The sequence below is a fragment of the Brachyhypopomus gauderio genome, chromosome 10 (genome assembly GCF_052324685.1).
Source record: "Brachyhypopomus gauderio isolate BG-103 chromosome 10, BGAUD_0.2, whole genome shotgun sequence".
In the NCBI taxonomy this organism is placed as follows: Eukaryota; Metazoa; Chordata; class Actinopteri; order Gymnotiformes; family Hypopomidae; genus Brachyhypopomus; species Brachyhypopomus gauderio.
The window spans coordinates 3772155-3793240 of record NC_135220.1 but is presented as its reverse complement, the minus strand read 5'-3'; the positions used below and the strand labels follow the sequence as shown (position 1 = coordinate 3793240).

The 21086-nt window shown below is 43.3% G+C and overlaps 1 protein-coding gene across 1 annotated transcript in view; it reads right to left on the bottom strand.

The window, feature by feature from the left end:
• lgr6 (leucine-rich repeat containing G protein-coupled receptor 6) overlaps positions 1-21086 on the bottom strand; it is a 65049-nt gene that overhangs the window by 21594 nt on the left and 22369 nt on the right. Inside the window, exons 2-3 of the mRNA XM_077018823.1 lie at positions 14867-14938; positions 1175-1246 (exon numbers count right to left, since the gene is read on the bottom strand). Coding sequence (XP_076874938.1) covers positions 1175-1246; positions 14867-14938 — 144 coding nt within the window. The remainder of the gene's footprint in view (positions 1-1174; positions 1247-14866; positions 14939-21086) is intronic.

Genomic DNA, 21086 nt, shown 5'->3' with positions numbered 1-21086 from the left:
GAATGTGTGTGTGAATGTGTGTGTGTGTGTGTGTGTGTGTGTGTGTGTGTGTGTGTGTGTGTGTGTGTGTGTGTGTGTGTGTGTGTGAATGTGCATTATAATAGAACTACCCTATTGGAATCCCTATGACCAAATGTGTGTGTGTGTGTGTGTGTGTGTGTGTGTGTGTGTGTGTGTGTGTGTGTGTGTGTGTGTGTGTGTGTGTGTGTGTGTGTGTGTGTGTGTGTGTGTGTGTGTGTGTGTGTGTGTGAATGTGCATTATAATAGAACTACCCTATTGGAATCCCTATGACCAAATGTGTGTGTGTGTGTGTGTGTGTGTGTGTGAATGTGCATTATAATAAAACTACCCTATTGGAATCCCTATGACCAAATGCGTGTGTGTGTGTGTGTGTGTGTGTGTGTGTGTGTTTGGCTTGCATGTGAGGTTTTTTGTACTTGGGGACATAGAACCACTGCTTGGATTTCATGTGTTTAATTGTGGTTGGTGTAGCAGAAGTGGCTGAGGGCAGAGCCGGAGTGGCTAATCGGGAGATTCAGGAGGATTCCCGATGGGCCGGTTCATATCAATCTCTAGTTTGGGCCGATTGGGATGGAAATATAATTGTGGGCCGGATTTGCGCATGAAACTCCCGGGCTGAAAAAGTGGCCCACTCCGGCCATGGCTGAGGGTAGGAGTGGGCGTGGCCTCTGTGACTAAGGGTAGGACTGGGCGTGGCCTTTATGACTGGGCGTAAGAGTGGCATTATTGTGGACACGAGAATGAAATCAAACCAGAGTTTTAAAATTCCAGAATTCCCTGAATATAAAATGCACTCCTGGGTTTGGTTATCACTGACAGTGAATTTATGTCCACAGTCCACAGCTCCTGCTCAGTGTGCTGGTGAGAGTGTGATGAGCTGGAGGTCGTATCAGTTTCAACCCTCCACATCGTTGGCCCTCTTTTACTCCAAGACCATATTTATTGTGCACTTGCTCAGATATTTTACAATTTGTGTTTTAAACTTTCAAAGAAATCTCTGCTGCTTTATCTGAACCTAAGATGATCAATCATGTGGATGTTCTTTATGTCAGGTGCGTGTGCCCTCGGGGTGTGTGTGCCCATGGGGTGTGTTGTGCCGGTGGGGTGTGTTGTGCCGGTGGTGTGTGTTATGCTCATGGTGTGTGTACTCACAGGACTTTGAGGTTGCTGAGACCTCGGAGCGCAGGGCCGTTGATGTGCCTTAAATGGTTTCCAGAGAGCCTCCTGCAGCACAAGAACATTGGGTCAGTCATCGCAAGCTGATGACTTTAGCAGAAAGATCAGGAAGGACCAGAAATTGGCTGACCCATGCAGGTTTGTGTGTGTGTGTGTGTGTGTGTGTGTGTGTGTGTGAGAGAGAGAGAGAGAGAGAGATAGAGAGAGAGAGAGGGCAAGAGAGATCTGAACTCCATCTGTTGAATTGTGCATTAAAGATTATGTTGTTAGGTTAGTGAGTGTTTCCACTACCAGCAGACAGACAGATATCTGTTCAAACCCCAACGCTCTTTTAAAGAAGAACAAACAGTTTTTTGTTGCTCCACACAGAGGTGCACACAAGGCGTAGCACATCCCTGTGCTGGACTGCACTGGGTTCATTAGAGGTGGGAGGAGCATGTATTGTGTAGCATCTAACCTTGGCCTCTTGCCAAACTTACACGAGTAAGTATTTATTAAACCCCTTGGAGTCGAGTTGAGTTGCTCTATGTGAATGTGAATTCTTCTGAAGAGAATATAACATGCAGAATGTAAATTTTATCCAGCTGTACTGTCACTCATCTGGACTAATCAATCTGTTTATCAAACAAAGAGGCTAATGAAGTAGCAGGATTTTGGCTGGGTGGTAGAGTCTACAGTCTAAACAGCCCATCCTGCAGGCCTGCGTGGGGAGGACCACCCGCGTGTCTCCATCATTTCATTTCACATTCCAAAACCACTTCATCATTTTCCCTTGTTGTTAGACTATTCTGCTTGTATGAGAGCGGAAGAGTTCTGTTGGGTATTTATAACCTGGCCAAAAAGAGCCATCCTTACAGACAAGACAAATCAAATATATGCATATGGTCACACACACACACACACACACACACACAATTATAATGTTACAGTAATATTGTCAGTGCTTTCCCATTGAGTATGTATTACTGTTGGTGAATAAAGCTATACCTTCATAACCCTAGGTTTGAGCTCAGTAATCAACAGGAAATACATGTATATTACTTCTTTTAGTGGAAAATGTCATGAAAACACCAGCATAGATTTTTTTCTATATATGTTAATTTCTAAATATATATGGTCCCAGCAGAGAGCAAAATGAAACACACACACACACACACACACACACACGCACACTTGTGTCCAATTGCTTCTGAGTCTTTAGGAGCAGACATGTTGACTATGTGGAGAGTTCATAACCGCGGAGAGTTCATAACTGAACATAGCTGTCACAACCCGGGAGGGGAAGTCGATTTACATAAGAGTGGCAGAATCCCCCCAGGACTCAACCATGGCCCAGGCCGTGCAGAGCTGAACAGGGTTCCATTCAACCTCTCTCTTCCACTACCACACACGTGTGGGGCCGAACGGGCCGCAAACCCACCTGTGTCAACACAATATTAGTGTTTTTTTCTGAGTGTCTGCTGTGATTATGGAACAGTATTAATCCTATACATACACAGCCTGATGTAAATGCACCTAGCACAGTGAGGAGGTAGGAAGTATGTACAACTCTGTGTGTTCGACTTGCAGACATGGACACATGCAGACAGACATCCTCTAAAGCAGTGTTCAGCAAAGTGCTTAGGGTTAGGGTAGTTAGTTAGGGATAGGGCAAGGGTAGTTACGGATATGGTTGTTAGTTAGGGTAAGGGTAAGGTCAGTTAGTAAGCAATGCTAAGGGAAGTTGTTAGGTTTTGGGTAGTTAGTAAGGGCTAGAGTAGTTACAGTTAGGGTAAGGGTAGTTAGGGTAGGTGTAGTTAGGGTTAGGTTAAGGGTAGTTAGCACTATTGGGTAGTTAGTAAGGGATGTGTTAGGGTATTTATGGATATGTAGTGGTAAGGGTTACATTAAGGATGAAGATAGCAAGGCCCAACATTTTCCTCTCTGCATTTGATGATGGCAGACCAATTTAAGACATGCAGAAGATGGCACCTCTTTCAAATACGTGGTTTCTCTATGTATTGTTCTGCAGCTTAGTCAGAAACCAGCTGTAAAAACAATACATCACATCATATTTTTCTGGCTATGAAGTTCCCCAAATGTCTTTCGCCCTGGTTTCTGTTGTGTTTGAGAGAGCAACAACAAATGTCTGTTTCAGACAGGCCCTAAAGCTCTTCTGTCACCGGAGCTGTACGTCAGCCTGCACCATTTTCTACCCCAACACCACAGTTCTTTGATGCTGAAACTGTTTTGATGATGACACTGAATGTGAACATTGCGTGAAATGCCCACTCTCAAACCATATTACAATGTCAAGAACGTGTTTAGTACATGTGGTTCAGCAGAATCCATAATCCATTGGAGGATGGGGGGGGGGGGGGGGGGGGTTTTGAGGGTCTGCTCTGGAGGAGTAGGTTACGCTGACAACGGGCAACAGAAGTCAGAGGCCTCCAAGACGGCTGGTTGGCGTTAGCCCCCCATGCTACGCATCTGTCTTCTCTTAGACGCCTCATTGGGGGCTGAAATACCATAAAACTTTAATCATTCCCCCCCTTTTGGTCTTAATTTGGGTTTGTTTGTAGAGAGAATTGCAGTCGTAACCAAGGAGTGTTGTGAGCAGGGAATGGAAAGAAAAAAGCTCCTGACAGAGATTTCAGTTGTGGCCGCTCTGCCATCATCTCAGTAGTCTTCCGTGCTGAGAGGATTCATTATTTCTTTCCACATAGGCAGTAATCCATGTGCATGGCATTTGTTATCAGGGCTTTATTTATGTACTTTACTAGATGTCTACTTGTTAACTAATGTTCTGTTCCAGCTATGAAAGCACATGTATTATTTTATCACCTCAGATCTGATTTTAACCACAATCTGATCTCTCTAAGTACAATGGATGTCATCCTGATTTCTTTTAATACAGTGACAACACAATTCCACAACCAAACAACCAAATAGAATAATGAAAAAGCAAACTGATGTCATGCGTAACAATGTGTTCAATAAACGGCTCCAGAAACCATGCCAGCAGCCTAGGATGTGTACTGACATTAGACCCATGCTAAATATACTTCTGTCACAGGCAACCATATGGTACCATGCATTGTGTTTGTATGGTCATGTCTAGAATCCTGCTTCCGCTGAAGTCCAATTTGCTTCTAAAACTTTAAATTTGCATTTAAATCGTTTTTTAAAATATTTATGTAGTTAATTTAAATATGTCTGGGAGAAGATGAGGATGGGATCTGTAATTTAGCATTGCATGTCTAAAGTGGCCACTGGGGTCAAAAGGTCAAACCAGTTTCTAGCATGATCAAACCAGATTCTAGTGTAATCAAACCAGTTTCTAGTGTGATCAAACCAGTTCTTAATGTGATCCAGAGTCTACCCATTGAAAGTGTGTTGCCAGTGGGACTGAATTTAAACATTCTTTTGAGAACGGTGGCTTTTGTCGTAGTCAGATAATCACTGTATTTCATGTTTTTTGTGTTTGTTAAAAAATAAGTTTCAGACACCTCCTGATCAGTGATCAAAGTTGTCACTTTCTTCATATTCAGATTGTTATGTTGAAGTGAGCTTTGCCGTGAACACTCCAATCAAACAGAGGATGATAATTTTATTATATTTCCATTGAACGACCAGAGCCAGAGTGGCTAATCGGGAGATTCGGGAGGATTCCCAATTCCCGATCTCTAGTTTGTGCCGATTGGGAGGGAAAAATAATTTTGGGCCAGATTTGGGCATGAAACTCCTGGGCTGAAAAAGGGGCCCACTCCGGCCCTGATGAAAACCCCACTTTTCAAGATATTATACCACTGCAGTATGGCTCAATAGGACAGGGACTGGTTCAGATTGATTTCAGATATGCCAGGAGTTCACCAAATGATCTTAATTATCTGATGAAGTTACATTTTTTGGGAATGTGGTGTATTTCGACATTTCAGGTTGGACAAAGATCAGCTTTCCTCAGGCCAAGTCATTCTTGTGTGAGAGTCGTTGCCTGTGAAGGATATGACATGAAGAATCCTATGACGTCTGTACCTCACTTCCCCTCACTGGGAAACTGAAATGTGGACAGAGCTTCTGCCTTCACGAAAATGTCATGAGTGTAACCTCTGACCTCTGATCCCCACAAACAGATGCTGCACCCTGTCCCTTTGGATTCTCTTGTAAAGTGTCAGATTAAATGAACTGTTTCCGCACATCTCATAGTTCATCCAGTCCCATGTGGCCACTAATGTGAGAGAAGCAATAAAGACATCTCTCTCTTTCCTTATCTCTCTCCCTCTCTCTCTTTCTCTCTCCCTCTTTCTTACTGTCTCTCTCTCTCTCTCTCTCTCTCTCTCTCTCACACACACACACACACACACACACACACACACACACACACACTCACACACACCCTGGGAAATGATAATGTTCATAACTAGATAACCAAGGACTATAATATGTAGACCTCTCTCATTAAGATTTACTACAGTTGATGGTAAACTGTATGAATGCTCATTTACAGAACGTTATCCATGCTGACTCACAGTGTCTGGAAGCTACACACACATCTCTATCACTACACAAACTCCCTTGGGTCCTAACACACAGCTTTGGTGTTACTGGCACCTTCTTCTACCAGTTGTTCTTTGTTGCTGCTGAATCATTATCAGACATTTTGATCCTTGAATGGAGTTTCCAGTTTTTCACCTCTTTTATGCTGTTTCCACAGAAAACTCGTGTGCAGATCCAATCTTGGCCATGTCCATTCGACACAACAGTTTGATGCGAAGAGTCTGAGCTGTGGGAGGGGATGTGTGATCTGAACTCTGGTGTTGGAGCGGAGATCTCGTGTGCGTGCATCACTCTGCATGCGCTGAGCTCACAAACACAGTGAGTGTTAATTATGATTGTCACTTCTCTCACTTATGGTTTGAGAAATGCATGATTTGTTAGCTTTAGCTTTCAACATGCTGTGCATGTTTGGTGTCTTTGACTTCAAATTTCTAATGTACTGTATATCTAATGCTCCCAACACTGCCCTCAGGTGATCTGCTTAGTACTGGGTCTGGTATGAGAATGGTTTTGACTCAGTGTTCTCCTCCACCCTTATGCTTGAGAAACTGAATTACAAGTTGATAACATTATTACTATTACTATTATTATTATTATTATTATTATTATTATTATTATTATTATTATTATTATAACCTTAACCTGTCACACTGGTCTTAATTACAGTTTTTCTCGATTGTTAACACACTAATGCTGGTAATTGAGACACAATGACCACAACATGTAACTATTGCACCAACCCCCTGAACCAATTCAACTAAACTACAAGCACAATTCCTGCTTTACACTCAAATTGCAGTTCTAAAACACACTTTTTTCAAAACACTACACACAATTTTCTGCATTTGGCATAATTTTCATGAAGAAAATCTCTTGTTTTCACAAGGAACACACTGTTATTCAAAATTCTAAAGTTAATTGTCCTACTATGCACACTGACTCATCATATCAGCAAACACCTGTCACACATGTGTACAACCAGCAATCAGAGCTTTAGCATAAAATGGCAAAAGCTCTTCTGTTGGTGGTGAGCTCTTCTGTTTTGGAGCAATGGATGCCAACAGCGGAAACAGAGGGAGAGCCAGAGGCGTGAGAGCAAGAGGAGGAGGACGAGGATGAGGAAGGCCAAGGACCGTAATCTCTGATGAGATCCCAGCCACTTTGGTTGACCATGTGGTCAACCATGGTCTAACAATGAGGGAGGCTGGGCAAAGAGTACAGCCAAATGTGAGTAGGTACACTGTAGCATCCATCATCCGGACTTTCCGTAATGAGAACAGGTAAGAAATCAACTCTCAGTAGGAAACTGCAGTACTGCATATCAATACAGTACTCAATGAGTACAGTATTGCCTGTGGACTGTTCTGTAGGACTGTAAATATAAAGTATGTTTCAAGTATTTGGGAAATGTATTCCTACTTTGTGTTCCTACACAGTATTTACAGTATTTTACTATTTGTATTGCAGAACTGAAAGGTTACCAACATGAGGTGGACGGAAACGTCTTTCGTCTCCTGAATAGGAAACTGAAATCCTGAACATGGTCCTAGAAAATAATGCCATAACATTATGGAAAATACAAAGAAAAATAATAGAAAACAACGAGATATTTCAAAATATTGATAGGGTGAGATTATCAACGCTGGACCGTGTCTTGCGCAGAAATAATCTGTGGATGAAGCAGGTCTACAGGGTGCCTTTTGAACGCAATTCAGAAAGAGTCAAAGAACTGAAATATAACTATGTGCAAGTAAGCCCTATACAATCTCACAACTGATGTATCCCCTCAACACTGTATAAATTATACATATTTCAGTATTGTAATCATAATGATTGTGCTTCACAATAGTGACTCCTCCATGTCTATTTCTGATACTGTCATGTGTGTTTCAGAGAATCTTTGAGCTAGAGGTAGATGCAGTGGACCACCAATTCATCTTCATTGATGAGGTTGGATTCAACCTCACAAAAAGACGGACGAAGGAGGGGAAGGAATATCATTGGCCAGCGTGCCATTGTATGCAACATAGTTTTTTTTTACTGTAATTGTAACTGTATATAGTAAACTCTTCTGTTGTTGTGTATGTAGACCACTGTATGTGCAACTTTGTGTTGGGTGGGATGTACACTGTGTACATTGCTTTTGTGGGAAAAAATAAAATATATTTGTTACTGTATATGTGTGTTCTGAGTATAAAAACACTATTCTAAAATATTTTACAATGCACTTATGTATTTCCTGTCTGTAGTAAGTGTAACACTGCACAAAAAAGGCCTAAGTCATTATGATGAATGGAGAAGAAGTGTTTTCCATTCATCATAGTGTTTTACATTGAGCACATCAGTGTTCAACCAGTTGTTATAAATGTCTATTCATATGATGGTTTGTGTGTGTCATCTGAGAACAAAATACCATTTTGAGAAGATATAATATTGTTCTGACTGTAAAGTTTCATTTTGAAAGAGAACTGAGGGGTTTTGCCCATTGTGTGTGTGTTTTTCTGATTTGTGTGTAGAGTTTTGAGAGTATGAGGCATGCTTTCAGACAATGTGTGTAAACAATAGAGAAAAACTGTAATCACTAAATTTAATTAGTCTGAAGCACAAGAAACGAAGGATGCTACCATCCTTCATTTCTTGTGCTTCTGTAACACACACACACACACACACACACACACACACACACAGAGGACTCACCAGTAGTGACTGTTCTTGGCTCAGGTCCAGACACTAACATGTTTGTAGCCAATGTCTCAGTCTCACTCTGTCCGATTGTTTCACTGTGCACCAAATTATCTCAGTATTTCACTCCGCATTAAACGGTCTCACTGTATTGAGCAGTCTCACTGTGCACCAAATTATCTCAGTATTTCACTCCGCATTAAACGGTCTCACTGTATTGAGCAGTCTCACTGTGCACCAAATTATCTCGCTGTCTCACCAGAATGTCTCATTGTCTCTCTGTGTATCTATGGGCCTTAAAGTGGCTCTGTGTGCAGTCTGTGTGGAGAGCCGAGTATCTTTTCCAAGAAAATCTAATGTTTGTTTGCTCATCTCTCTCTCTCTCTCTCTCTCTCTCTCTCTCTCTCTCTCTCTCTCTCTCTCTCTGTGAAAGAGAGAGAGAGAGATTCTGGGTGTTCAGGCAGAACACCCTCCATGTTGCTCTGATCTGAGGACCGTTGTATTGAACAAGACATGTTACAAATTACCATGCTGGGTTTGTGTGTGTGTGTGTGTGCGTGTGTGTGTGTGTGTGTGTGTGTGTGTGTGTGTGTGTGTGTGTGTGTGTGTGTGTGTGTGTGTGTGTGTGTGTGTGTGTGGCAGTAGAACCACCACAACGCTGTATAATTTGCTCCATATGAGAGGAGCTGCTGGCGTATGGTTTATTATGGCAGGACTCAAAGTGGGAAGCGGTCCAGAGCGTTGCGGTAGATTCGGCCTCCAACACTGTCACCTGCACTGACACACGCCACTCAAAATGATCCACTAATGGCCTGTTCAAGCCCACGTTGCCATGGCTACTCAGTGGAAGGAAGTGCTACTAATGTGCCCTTTGACTTTTCAGCAGTATAATCCTTGTTCCTGTTGATCTAATTAATTAAGGAAAGAAGACTTTAATTAAAAAATTTTTTGATGGAGTGCCTTTCCACCGATGTTTTAAAACTTTAAGATTTACAACTGGAAGCTGTGGCTGAAATGATTAGAATATTCTAAATACAAATAATTGACTTACTGGTGTATGAATGGTGAACTGTGGAGACGGTAACAACCCTACAACTCCCCCGTAGGCAAACCCGAGCCCTGCGACTGATTTATCAACCACAAACTGTTCCTTGTTACTTCCATTTTCACTGTGGCCCCAACTGTAAACACAGTTTTTGTGTGAAAATACACAAATTACATATGTAAACATACACAGAACAGATGTGGATTCCAAACATCATCAGTGGGTGATTTGCGTATTGTGCTGTGGTTGGTGTTTAGTGAATGCCCAGAGAAAGCCCTCCTTATAATAATAATAATAATAATAATAATAATAATTATTATTATTATTATTATTATTATTATTATTATTATTATTATTATTATTATTAGGGCAATTCATCTTCATTATCATTTACCTCCCATTTAGAATATGATGCTCTTAAAGTTTATTCTGTACAATCTGTTTAAGCCCTGATCAACTTTTTGTCCTGCTTCTCTGCTTCAGTCTCTTCATTTCTTCTGTAGTTGAAAAATGTCAAATATTTATCTGTATTTAAAATAACACAAGTAATTGTGATTTAACATCGATCCTTGGGCCATGTTTCTACCGCCCATGCCTGTATGACATTTATTTGTTTTTTACCCTGAAGAGTTGGCATGTCATTTAAATCTCCATGGCAGCCAGTCGCATCTTTGTTGGAAGCATTACAAAGTGCAAGCTGCTCATGAACCTTTGGGGTGTGGAAGTGGCCAGAGGAGACTGCACAAGAAGGAGACAAGGGTCCTACACCAAAGTGGAGCCTGCAGGTGCAGTGCATTCTGGGTGATAATGGGGCCAGAGGTGGGCAGCAGGACTGCAAGGGGCCGCTGGGTGGGGTAGGACAGTGGGGTGGATGAGTGGGTGGGTGAGTGAGTGGATGAGTGGGTGGGTGGGTGAGTGGGTGGGTGAGTGGGTGGATGAGTGGGTGGGTGGATGAGTGAGTGGATGGGTGGGTGGGTGGATGAGTGAGTGGGTGAGTGGGTGGGTGAGAGGGTGGGTGGATGAGTGGGTGGGTGAGAGGGTGGGTGGGTGAGTGGGTGGGTGGATGAGTGGGTGGGTGGATGAGTGGGTGGATGAGTGGGTGGGTGAGTGGGTGGGTGAGAGGGTGGGTGAGTGGGTGGGTGAGAGGGTGGGTGAGAGGGTGGGTGGGTGAGAGGGTGTGTGGATGAGTGGGTGGGTGAGTGGGTGGATGAGTGGGTGGGTGGATGAGTGAGTGGATGGGTGGGTGGGTGGATGAGTGAGTGGGTGGGTGAGAGGGTGGGTGGGTGAGTGGGTGGGTGAGAGGGTGGGTGGGTGAATGGGTGGATGAGTGGGTGGTTGAATGGGTGGATGAGTGGGTGGGTGGGTGAGTGGGTGGGTGAATGGGTGGATGAGTGGGTGGGTGGGTGAGTGGGTGGGTGGATGAGTGGGTGGGTGAATGGGTGGATGAGTGGGTGGGTGGGTGAGTGGGTGGGTGGGTGAATGGGTGGATGAGTGGGTGGGTGAGAGGGTGGGTGGGTGAATGGGTGGATGAGTGGGTGGGTGGGAAGGTGGGTGGGTGAGTGGGTGGATGAGTGGGTGGGTGAGTGGGTGGGTGGATGAGTGGGTGGGTGAGTGGGTGGGTGGATGAGTGGGTGGATGGGTGGGTGGGTGGATGAGTGGGTGGGTGAGTGGGTGGGTGAGAGGGTGGGTGGGTGAATGGGTGGATGAGTGGGTGGATGGGTGGGTGGGTAGATGAGTGGGTGGGTGAGAGGGTGGGTGGGAAGGTGGGTGGGTGAATGGGTAGATGAGTGGGTGGATGGGTGGGTGGGTAGATGAGTGGGTGGGTGAGAGGGTGGGTGGGAAGGTGGGTGGGTGAGTGGGTGGATGGATGAGTGGGTGGGTGAGTGGGTGGGTGAGAGGGTGGGTGAGAGGGTGGGTGGGTGAATGGGTGGATGAGTGGGTGGGTGGGAAGGTGGGGGTCAGAGTCTTAAAAAACCAGCTGGGCTTCTTCCCAAGACATCGCTTTTCATCTCCAGCAATGACGGAGGGATAGAGAGAGAGAGAATGGGAGAAGACGTGAAAGACAAAGAGGAGGGGGAGTGAGATAAAAACAGACCCTCTTCAGTTGGCTTTGTGCAGGCAGCCGTCTGCAGTACGAATGGCAGCTGTGGCTTGTGGAGGAACATGGCACACCTACCCGAGCTTTGCCCACTCATGACACACATGAACTGCCTACTTTATTAGAATCCATTATTTATTTGACACTAAAATAACAGGTGATATAACAACTTTATCTATTAGTTCATTATCTAAAAGTTTGTTAAAATTTGTTAATTTATGTAATGTAAATTAATTTAATTAATTTTATTTATTTGTTTGTTTAATTTATTTATTATTTATTTAACTGCTTATGATGAAAGCTAGGGCTGTTATTAATAAACTTTAACTTGGCAAATGACTTGGCAGAGCTAGTAACATGCATACTGCTACATGCATTTCTTTCCAGTCTTGACCGCTATTTAAACTAAAGGTGTTGGACTTACATAGAAAGTAAATTCCCAGCCTTACACAACATCCTGAAAAGGGCCAGTGAAAGAGAGCGTCCCTGATTGCATGAATCATGGGTCAAACACCCCCGCAGTGGTCCCCCAGGGAATGTACTGCACAATACAGTTAAATATCCATTCAATGACATTGTTTAAATGTTCAAACTGTAGCATTAGTTAATGTGTATAAAAACTGGGCAACTATTATTAAGAGTTATTATTAACTTATTAGCAGTGATGAAAAACTATTATATAATGATGAATTTATTAGGAACTATTAGCCTGTTAGCCTGTTAGCCTGTGTTATTGTGTTAGCCTATGTTTGTCTGTGTTAGCCTGTTATTCTGTGCTAGCCTGTGTTTGTCTGTTATCCTGTGTTTGTCCGTTAGCCTATGCTAGCCTGTGTTTGTCTGTGTTAGCCTGTGTTAGCCAGTGTTTGTCTGTGTTAGCCTGTGTTAACCTGTATGCGTACAGTTAGCCAACAGTTTTTGCCTTGAACTATTAGATGCCCTCCATCTCTTCAGTGATGCTGCTGAATTGGTGTTGTTCAGCTCCTGATTGGTCACTACCTTTTGAGTGTGGCAGCTGAGTTCAGAGTAAACCTCAACCGCTACAGATGTCAATCAGCAGGAGTCCTGTGGTCAGACACCAGCCAGTGATGAATGGGGTTCAGAATGTATTGCAACAGTTGTCACAGTTTGTAATTGTACATATATGAGGCACATATAAAACAGATGTAGCTAAAAACCACTCCAGCCATATTCCTTTGTGTACACGTGTTACCTCTCAGATTCTTTGGCTCGTGTCTGATATGCTCCAGTTCCCTGCAGCTGTGGAGCAGAAAACCTCTCTCTCTCTCTCTCTCTCTCTCTCTCTCTCTCTCTCTCTCTCTCTCTCTCTCTCTCTCTCTCTCTCTCCCTCAGTCTCTTCAAGTGAGGCCCACCACCAAGAACCTGAGAACTTCTCCTTCACTACCACCAGCAATTAACAAGACAAACAGCGGCATCAGCACAGCAAGCGGCAAGCTGATTAGCGGCTCTGAAGTGAAGGATTAACCACTCACAAATGACGCAGTAAGGCTCCCATTACACCCCATCAGCAGTTTGGGGGTCTGTCCACACACTGCAGTGAATGGTTGAGGGCCCTGACAAACAGACTATAGCACAGGCAGAACGGCATTTTCAAGCTGCTGCAATCAGGGGAAGTCACCTTGTCAAAGGCATCCATATTGGGATGGGAGTAGGGGAAGTGCTTGGTTGAAGGTTAAAAATTTGCAGCCAGAGGAGGGGCCTAGGTAATAATATGCAGGTGGGGGGGTGGGGCCTGGTCAGGAGATTGCAGACAGAGCAGGAGCCTGGTCAAGAAGCTTGAGTCATGGGGGAGGGGCCTGGTCTAGGGGTAGGAGCAGGTACTGTTGGTGCTCTTATAATTCAGAATCATCTTGGAATAATAAAAACCAGCAATCTGGTTTACTTTTTTTATTTTAAGATAAAATCCATAGAGTGTGATTTCAGCTGACAGCCATTACCGGAGCAAGAACAGGACAGAGAGAGGACGTGTAGGGTGAGGCCTGTGTGAGATGCAACTACAGCACAGCAGGGCTGGTGCAGGGGGTTTGTTTTACTGCCACAGTTCTGTAGAGCATTAGACACTTTGGGAAGGTTGACACAGAGAAACACTGAACACGCTCATTAACACATTAAACACAAAAACAGAAACACACAGTATACAGACGTGTTCAGAGTCACAGTGTGTGAAACACTGAGCTGCTCTCTGTGCGCCTCTGGCAAACTATGCCACAGCTGACAAATTCTGAAAGACTAATGTCCTTTTTGAGGTATTCTATACGAGTCTACAAGACATGAGACACTGAGATGCTCTTTGAAGCACTCTGAGATTCCCTGTGACACCCTGTGAGTCTCCTACTGCTTTGCAGGAAACAGATTTTAGTTCCAAAATTATTATTCTGTTTAGTAAAATCCTTTTGGTCCCTTGATGCCTCAGGTATGAATGTCATAGAATAAAAACAAGCAAGTCCATCGACATACCAACAGGTTACTGAGAGCTCGAAGGACAGTTCATGTTTCTCTTAATATGTGTCTGATAGCCCTGCTGGCATTAGAGTCACTTTCTAGTCTCGTTTAAAGAGACATTTAGATGCACACACATGAGGGCAGTCAGGAAATTGTACCACATAGGCTACACACACAATGGTGACTGCATCACAAAAGCTGAGAGATCTGATCCACGATAATAGAAGTGGGTTTGTTTGCACTGACGGTAATAACATATAACAATGATTTGTCGTGTACACTGCAGTCTCCCTTTATGTTCTCATGCTGATGGATTACTTGATACCAATCTGCTAGATTCAGGCCTTTCATGCAGGTCAAAGGTGAAAGTGTCAGGATGCTGAGTTTCTGGTGAACTCTCTGCTAACTCTCTTATCCCAGTTGTCCCCTAAGCTTATGTACAGACATGTCGATATACATTTAGATACTGACTTCAGTTTGACAGAAATTCACTAGGTTCTGTGGATCAGACTAGATGATTTGGTCTAACAATAAACTGTATGGAGCTCCATCAGGAAATATAGCCAACTTGGGACTTAGTGCCTAATTCAAGAATATAAAGGTTTAAGTGGAAATTAATCTTCTCTGTCTGTCACATTACTTATTAGTTACAAAGCCCCTCTTGTAGCTTATAGTTGAGACATGCATAAGTATTCCACATGGTTTCATTTTTAGGATTCATATGTTTTGTCTGAATAAATCATATACTACTGAAACAAAATCATGCACATGATTAATACCAAAGTGAGAGTCTCAGACTCTCTTTTTTCGCACTTTAACACAACCCAATGTGATCTGATGTACTTACAGTTCGGTGAGGAAAGGCAGATTGTGGAAAGCGTTGGGTTGAATCTCACTGATGTTATTCATGCTCAGATCCCTGAAGAGACACAGACAGGGAGAGAGAGGATGAGAACAATAATAAAACGTCAGATTTGTCACAAATATGATGAGAGGCAGGAGAGACCATTGAAACCAGGCAACAGCACATTCACGTCACTTCTAGGAACCTAGAGGAAGGTGTAATGTTTGCAATGAGATAATCTGCAAGAGAACAAAATCTCTAATTCACCAACATTTATCATCCTTACAAAGTACAAGAGAAGACTGTTAATTGCAAAGTACGTGGAATATCATCAGAAGTCCACAACAGTGCCCATTTTGTCACATGCCACTGGGGTTAGTCATGGTTAGACTAACTAGTACTACCATTCTACACACTACATGTGAAGCCTTTCATGTCTGAGTAATAGCCTATCTCTCTCTCTGTCTCTCTCTCTCTTTCTCTCTCTCTCTCTCTCTCTCTCTCTCTCTCTCTCTCTCTCTGTCCTTTTGCAACAACCAAGATCAAGAACACAATGTGCTGATTATATTTGTGGAGTGACTGAGAAATCATAAGAAAAGCATTTCAAATGAAAATCAGACCTGAGAAAGTTTCTTGGCTTCGAATGAAATAAAAGCTACAAATTCTAATTAGAGCTTCTTAAACCTGGCTCTGTCTGTATTATTCCTGCCTTTCTCCATTTCCCTTCTCATTAATTAAGGTAGTGCAGGTTCAGGTTTGTGCTTCCTGTCAGGGGGAAACAGTCAGGACTTGCACTTCCTCCTGCCCTGATGAAGGACGAGGAGGCGCCGTATCACGTTGCAGCATTTTGTCAGCTGGGCCAATTGTGGTTCAGGGACTGATTAACAGCCCGCCCCCTGATCATGGCAGCACCTGTAGAATGTGACCTGAACTGTCTCTGTGCTGTACGATGCTTGTCCCATTTCCTCTTGATCTGGCCAAGACTGCTTTAAAGGAAACATGTGGACTCTCATATCAAAGACAGTGCACCTGCACTTTTTACCATCCATCAGAGAAAACAGAAACATGGGACTCGAATACTTTCCATTGGGGATCATTGTCCAGCAGCTGTAATTTCCTCTTTGGGTTTTTTTTATTTGTTTTGTTTTGTTTTTTCAAGTGTGTGTGTGTGTGTGTGTGTGTGTGTGTGTGTGGAGAAGGGTGCTTGGGGTTGTTTTCCAGATGTTTTTCTGCCTTCTGCCTAATCAAGCCAGTTTTTCTCTCTTCAGAAAAGACAGCTGAGGTCACACACATTACCCATCATGCCTTGTGTGCATCACCATAAAATGAATAGCATCTTAATGAGCCCGTGCCCTGTGGAGTATGCCCTGAGGGTTAGTTCAGTGCACACTGGAGCTGTTTGCATCTGTCCCTGTGGGGTGTTCCCTGGATATTTTTCTCCCAGTTTATAGCTGAGTTTAATACATATTTAAACCTGGGTTCTCTACAGTTGAGGAGCATGTTGGGGTGGTTAGTTTTTGCTGTGTCTCAAAATGATCAGACTCGTCACCAAGATTTCCCAGAACAGATTATAGAACATATTATAGAACACCTCCCAGGCAGAGCCAGGATTCAAACGAACTATTTAGCACGTGTCCGCACTGCACAAGGGAACTGTGGGAGCTCACGAGTCATGGTGAACTGAACAAAACATGACTTCATTTTGTCCCAAGGGATGGAGAATGAGTAAAGGTAAAGTGCTCATAATAGAGACCACCAGCCTTGAGAAGATAAACTGAGAAGTCTGAAAATATTCATCGTTGAGACTTTGATACTTTCTTATTTATTTCTTTTGTCAGAGTGTCAGCCATGGCAAGGTGAAAAGCTAATTTGCTCGGCAGGGTGTCTGGAAAACGTCTCCGACAAATGGCAGTTGAGCACCAGTCTTTTCCACTAGTGGCATGGAAATCGTTCAACACAAATGTGTTAAACCATGGGGAAGATTCTGGTTAAAGCTCACTCTCAGCATCATACACGAGAGGTGGTATTTATGATGTCAACATTACAACATGAAACCCAGAATCTGCACATCTTTAACATTGCACTGACTTCGAGATATATGAAATCACCATATACCTACATCAAATAAAGTCAGAGCAACAGCTATAACAACAACATGAACAACAAAAGGCGTTACTGTCCAATAACGTTTAGGGCCTAAATATCCAAAGAACTAACACGAGATGAAGAAATGAGTGTGTATTACCAAAAATCAACAGTGTAAATACAGTATGTCTATATGTGATATTGGTATATGTGTAATATCAATGCAACAGTGATAAAAGAAAATAATGACTGCAGATTTATGAGTAGTACCGCTGCACATTAATCAGAATAATCAGTGGGAAAACAGAACCCATATTACCATAAAAAAGAAATTTTCCTTAGAAAAAGTCTTCCATGCCCATCAAAGAGCAGTATTGACAGATTCTTTCAGTGTATTCTCTTGTGTGGTAATTCATATTTTTCTCCCTTAAGTAACATCTGTTGCTGTTTTTATTGGACTAATTACAACTAATGAAAACCTTATATATATTTTTTCAAAACCAAATAGGAAATATTTGCGTCAAATACTGAGAAATGTCCAACTACAGAATAGCAGTGTCTGCATGGCAAGAGCGATGTGTGTGTTCTGCTATACCTCCAGATGTGTGTGTGTGTGTGTGTGTGTGTGTGTGTGTGTGTGTTCTGCTATACCTCCAGATGTGTGTGTGTGTGTGTGTGTGTGTGTGTGTTATGCTATGCCTCCAGATGTGTGAGTGTGTGTGTGTGTATGTGTGTGTGTGTGTGTGTGTGTGTGTTCTGCTATACCTCCAGACAAAGTTTCATGTTGCAACCATGAATCTGTTCTCTCTGCACTAGGCCAATGCGGGAGGAAAAGTATAAGGTCAGGAAATCAGATGTGTTAGAGGTGTACACGCCTGCATGGGCACTACAGTAGTACAGTACAGCACTAATATAAATTCGAAACCTTCATTGCCATCATTATTACTGTTGTTGTTGTTGTTCCAATAATAATAATAATAATAATTATAATAATAATGGTGATGATGATGATGATGATGAGTATAATCATGAGAAAATAGATGAAAGTAACTCAATTTGATATAGATTTTGCCACATATCTTTTGTTAATGAAAGACACAGAAGGCTGTATAAGAATGTAAACAGCTAGAGGAGGCCGTAGTGTCCTGTTGAGGTAGATGTATGAAAGGCCTTAGGGGCTGTTGGGGTATCTGTGTATGTAGACCTGTAGGAAGGAGACTGCTGTAGTAGGTACAGACATCCCGAGTTCAGGACGTAACCGCGCCGTGCGGCCAATCGTGTTGAGACGAAGAGGTGAGATGAAGTGATCATTACTCAGGTAACTCCGCAGGGCTCAATCCTTCCGCCCGTCTCTGGCACAGGTATGCTTTCATCACCTTGTACCACTTCCAGAAGCTTCAGGGATCCCTCCGTAGCCCATCCCCCCCCCCCCCCCCCCCCCCACACACACACACACACACACACACATCAACACATGCCCATTCTAGAAATGTCCTGCAGCTGTTACTTAGGCATAGGTTCCTGACTGTTTTTGATGTTTGAAATCAGACTCTATCGTGTAGGAACGTCCTCAGCAGGATTAGCACGTCTATTTAACTATGTTAGCATGTCTGTTTAACTGCATATCTGTTGATGGGGACTAAGTCATGACTGCATGTGTCCCACTGGCTGGGTTAGCTACACCATGGGCAAAATGTCAGGAAATGTCTGCACTTTTGGCAAGGACTAAAAGCGTTGTAAAACCTAATTTATGCTTCACCTGAAGAATATTTTAGTGGAGTAAAGAGGAGGAGATTGTGAGAAAAAGCCGTTTAGATTATGTTTAGGGGAAGTTGATATTGTTTCCATGGAGAGAAACCTCAAGTCCTTTTTGGGTTAAGTGCAGTGTGGAGAATGCAGTTTCTCATCAATTCATCATTCAGTTTTAGTTGATCTAGTGGCATGGAAGAAGGACTACAGAACCCAAAACAAATGAGGGTCTAGTTTTTCTTTGCAATTCTTTTGCAATTAGCACATACACAAGCCAGCCAGAGCCGACGCACTAACACTGATGCACTAACATGGATATGCTAACACTGCTGTTGCTCTTGGAGCGCTGGCTGATAAAGCCCGCCCGACTGTTGGAGTTTTCAGAGGAGGAATACCTCATCTTCTCCATCCCATTGATGACAAGACTTCATTCATCATCACTAGTGGAACAATCAGAACATTGTTAGCATGCATCCTGTTTTTGCCTTTCTTCTATTGACACACACACACACACACACACACACATACACACACACACGCACACACACACACACATACACACAGGCGCGCGCACACACACACACATACACACACACACACACACACACACTCACACACACATTTTCCTCCAGGTCAAGAGACAGTTCTTCAAAGGTTCTTTGCACTAGCTTTAGGAAAGACCACCCTGGAGAGAGCAGAGGGATTGAATGCACAGCCTCAACAAAGAGTGAGATAAAGATGGATAACTCATAGTTACACTTTAAAAGGCTGTGAAGGAATAGGGGTTTTCAAAACATCCCCTGCCTGAATACACAATAGCACTATACACCACACAGCTCCTGTGGCAAGCTGACTGTGCACCCATCATGGCGATTTGTTCCATATACCTTCAAAACACTAAACTGTCTAAACACTTCCTCTCCTGTACTGTTCAATGTGCATAGTGAAACGTCGCTGCCATATGCTTGTATGTTGTTTGTTGGTTTTCATTATGGATCCTTCCCCAAACAGACCACCCCTCCTCTACTCCACCACTCTGCTTTCAGAAGCAGTTCAGCAAAACGTTAAACATTATGAATCCACAGCCGTCGCCAAGAAATCAAAGGAAAAGCACACAGGTCCTCAGGTGTTGTCTTCTGACCTCTGACCTCTGGCCTCTGTTCACGATGGTTCTGCCGTTGTGACTGTGGCCTTTCTCAAACAAACCTACATGCACAGGCCAAGCATGCTGTGGGCCGAGAGACATGCCCCGGGGGGCTTCTCCATCGGCCCCGGTGTCTATTTGCTCATCCTCCGTAACAACACTGTCATACGATCTCCTTCCTCGCTTTCTGTTCTCCTTGGATTTAACTCCTCCACTTACTGACAGGGCCCTATTCTCAACAGGTGTGTGGTGGATCAGCCTCTCAAATACAAGAGATATTAGATCAGTAATTTAATAGTCTTCCCAAGGAAAACTGCTTTTTTCCCCCCAAGAAAACTCTGAGCACCTTATATAAACTATTTATTTAACTCGTTTTAATGGCAGGTTAATGCAGAGATTGATGACTAAGTCAGTAAACCACTAAAAAGGATGTAATTCATGAAAAGCTTATAGTGTGAATCAAAAGTCATTTATGCTCCATAATTTCTCCCAACAAAAGCAATGGAGGCAGGTAAGCAGTCACAGCGTGAAAGTGGATATCCCCCACAGTCTGAACGGCTGGCTAAACCGTGACAGAAAAGAAAAGAAGAAAACAGGTTAAAAAGAAAAGAACAACATTGTTTGCCTTTCCTATGGTGGTGAAAAGGCAGCCTGAATTAACATTGTGCTCACACAGACGCACAATGACACAGGAAGGAGGACACAATACACGTTTCCCCTTGTGCTCCCCCAAGCCCAGCTGTCTTTCCACTGGCAGGCTTGCCCAGGTCTGTCTTCTCTCTTTTGTAGCGTCTCTCTTTCACTGAAGAACAGGAGGATGCTCTTTCACCTGTGTCTCCAACACTCAACACTCCCTCAGAACACACGGCAGGGCCAGGGCGGGGCAATAGCGGGGTAGGAGGGAACGGGGAGGGGTAGAGGAAGGGAGAGACGCCGTTTCTTTCTTTCCTATGTTCCTATCTATTGGCTTAAAGAGTAGAAGAGAAAGACGGAGATAGAGAGTCAGATGTCTGGGTGGTTAAACTGGATGTTTAGTCTGTGTACATGTCATGGGTTTACATGCATCTGTCCCCTAAGGGCGCAGGAAGGATGTCCTGTGTTTAATACATGCACAGGGACACACGTCATTTTTAGTGATGCCCATAGTACCACTGAACTGTTTCTGTGTCTGTGCAGTGCATATAACATCCTGCTCTGGAAACATTAGTTTTAGTACATTTCTAAAACTTTAGTACAAGTTCTCTC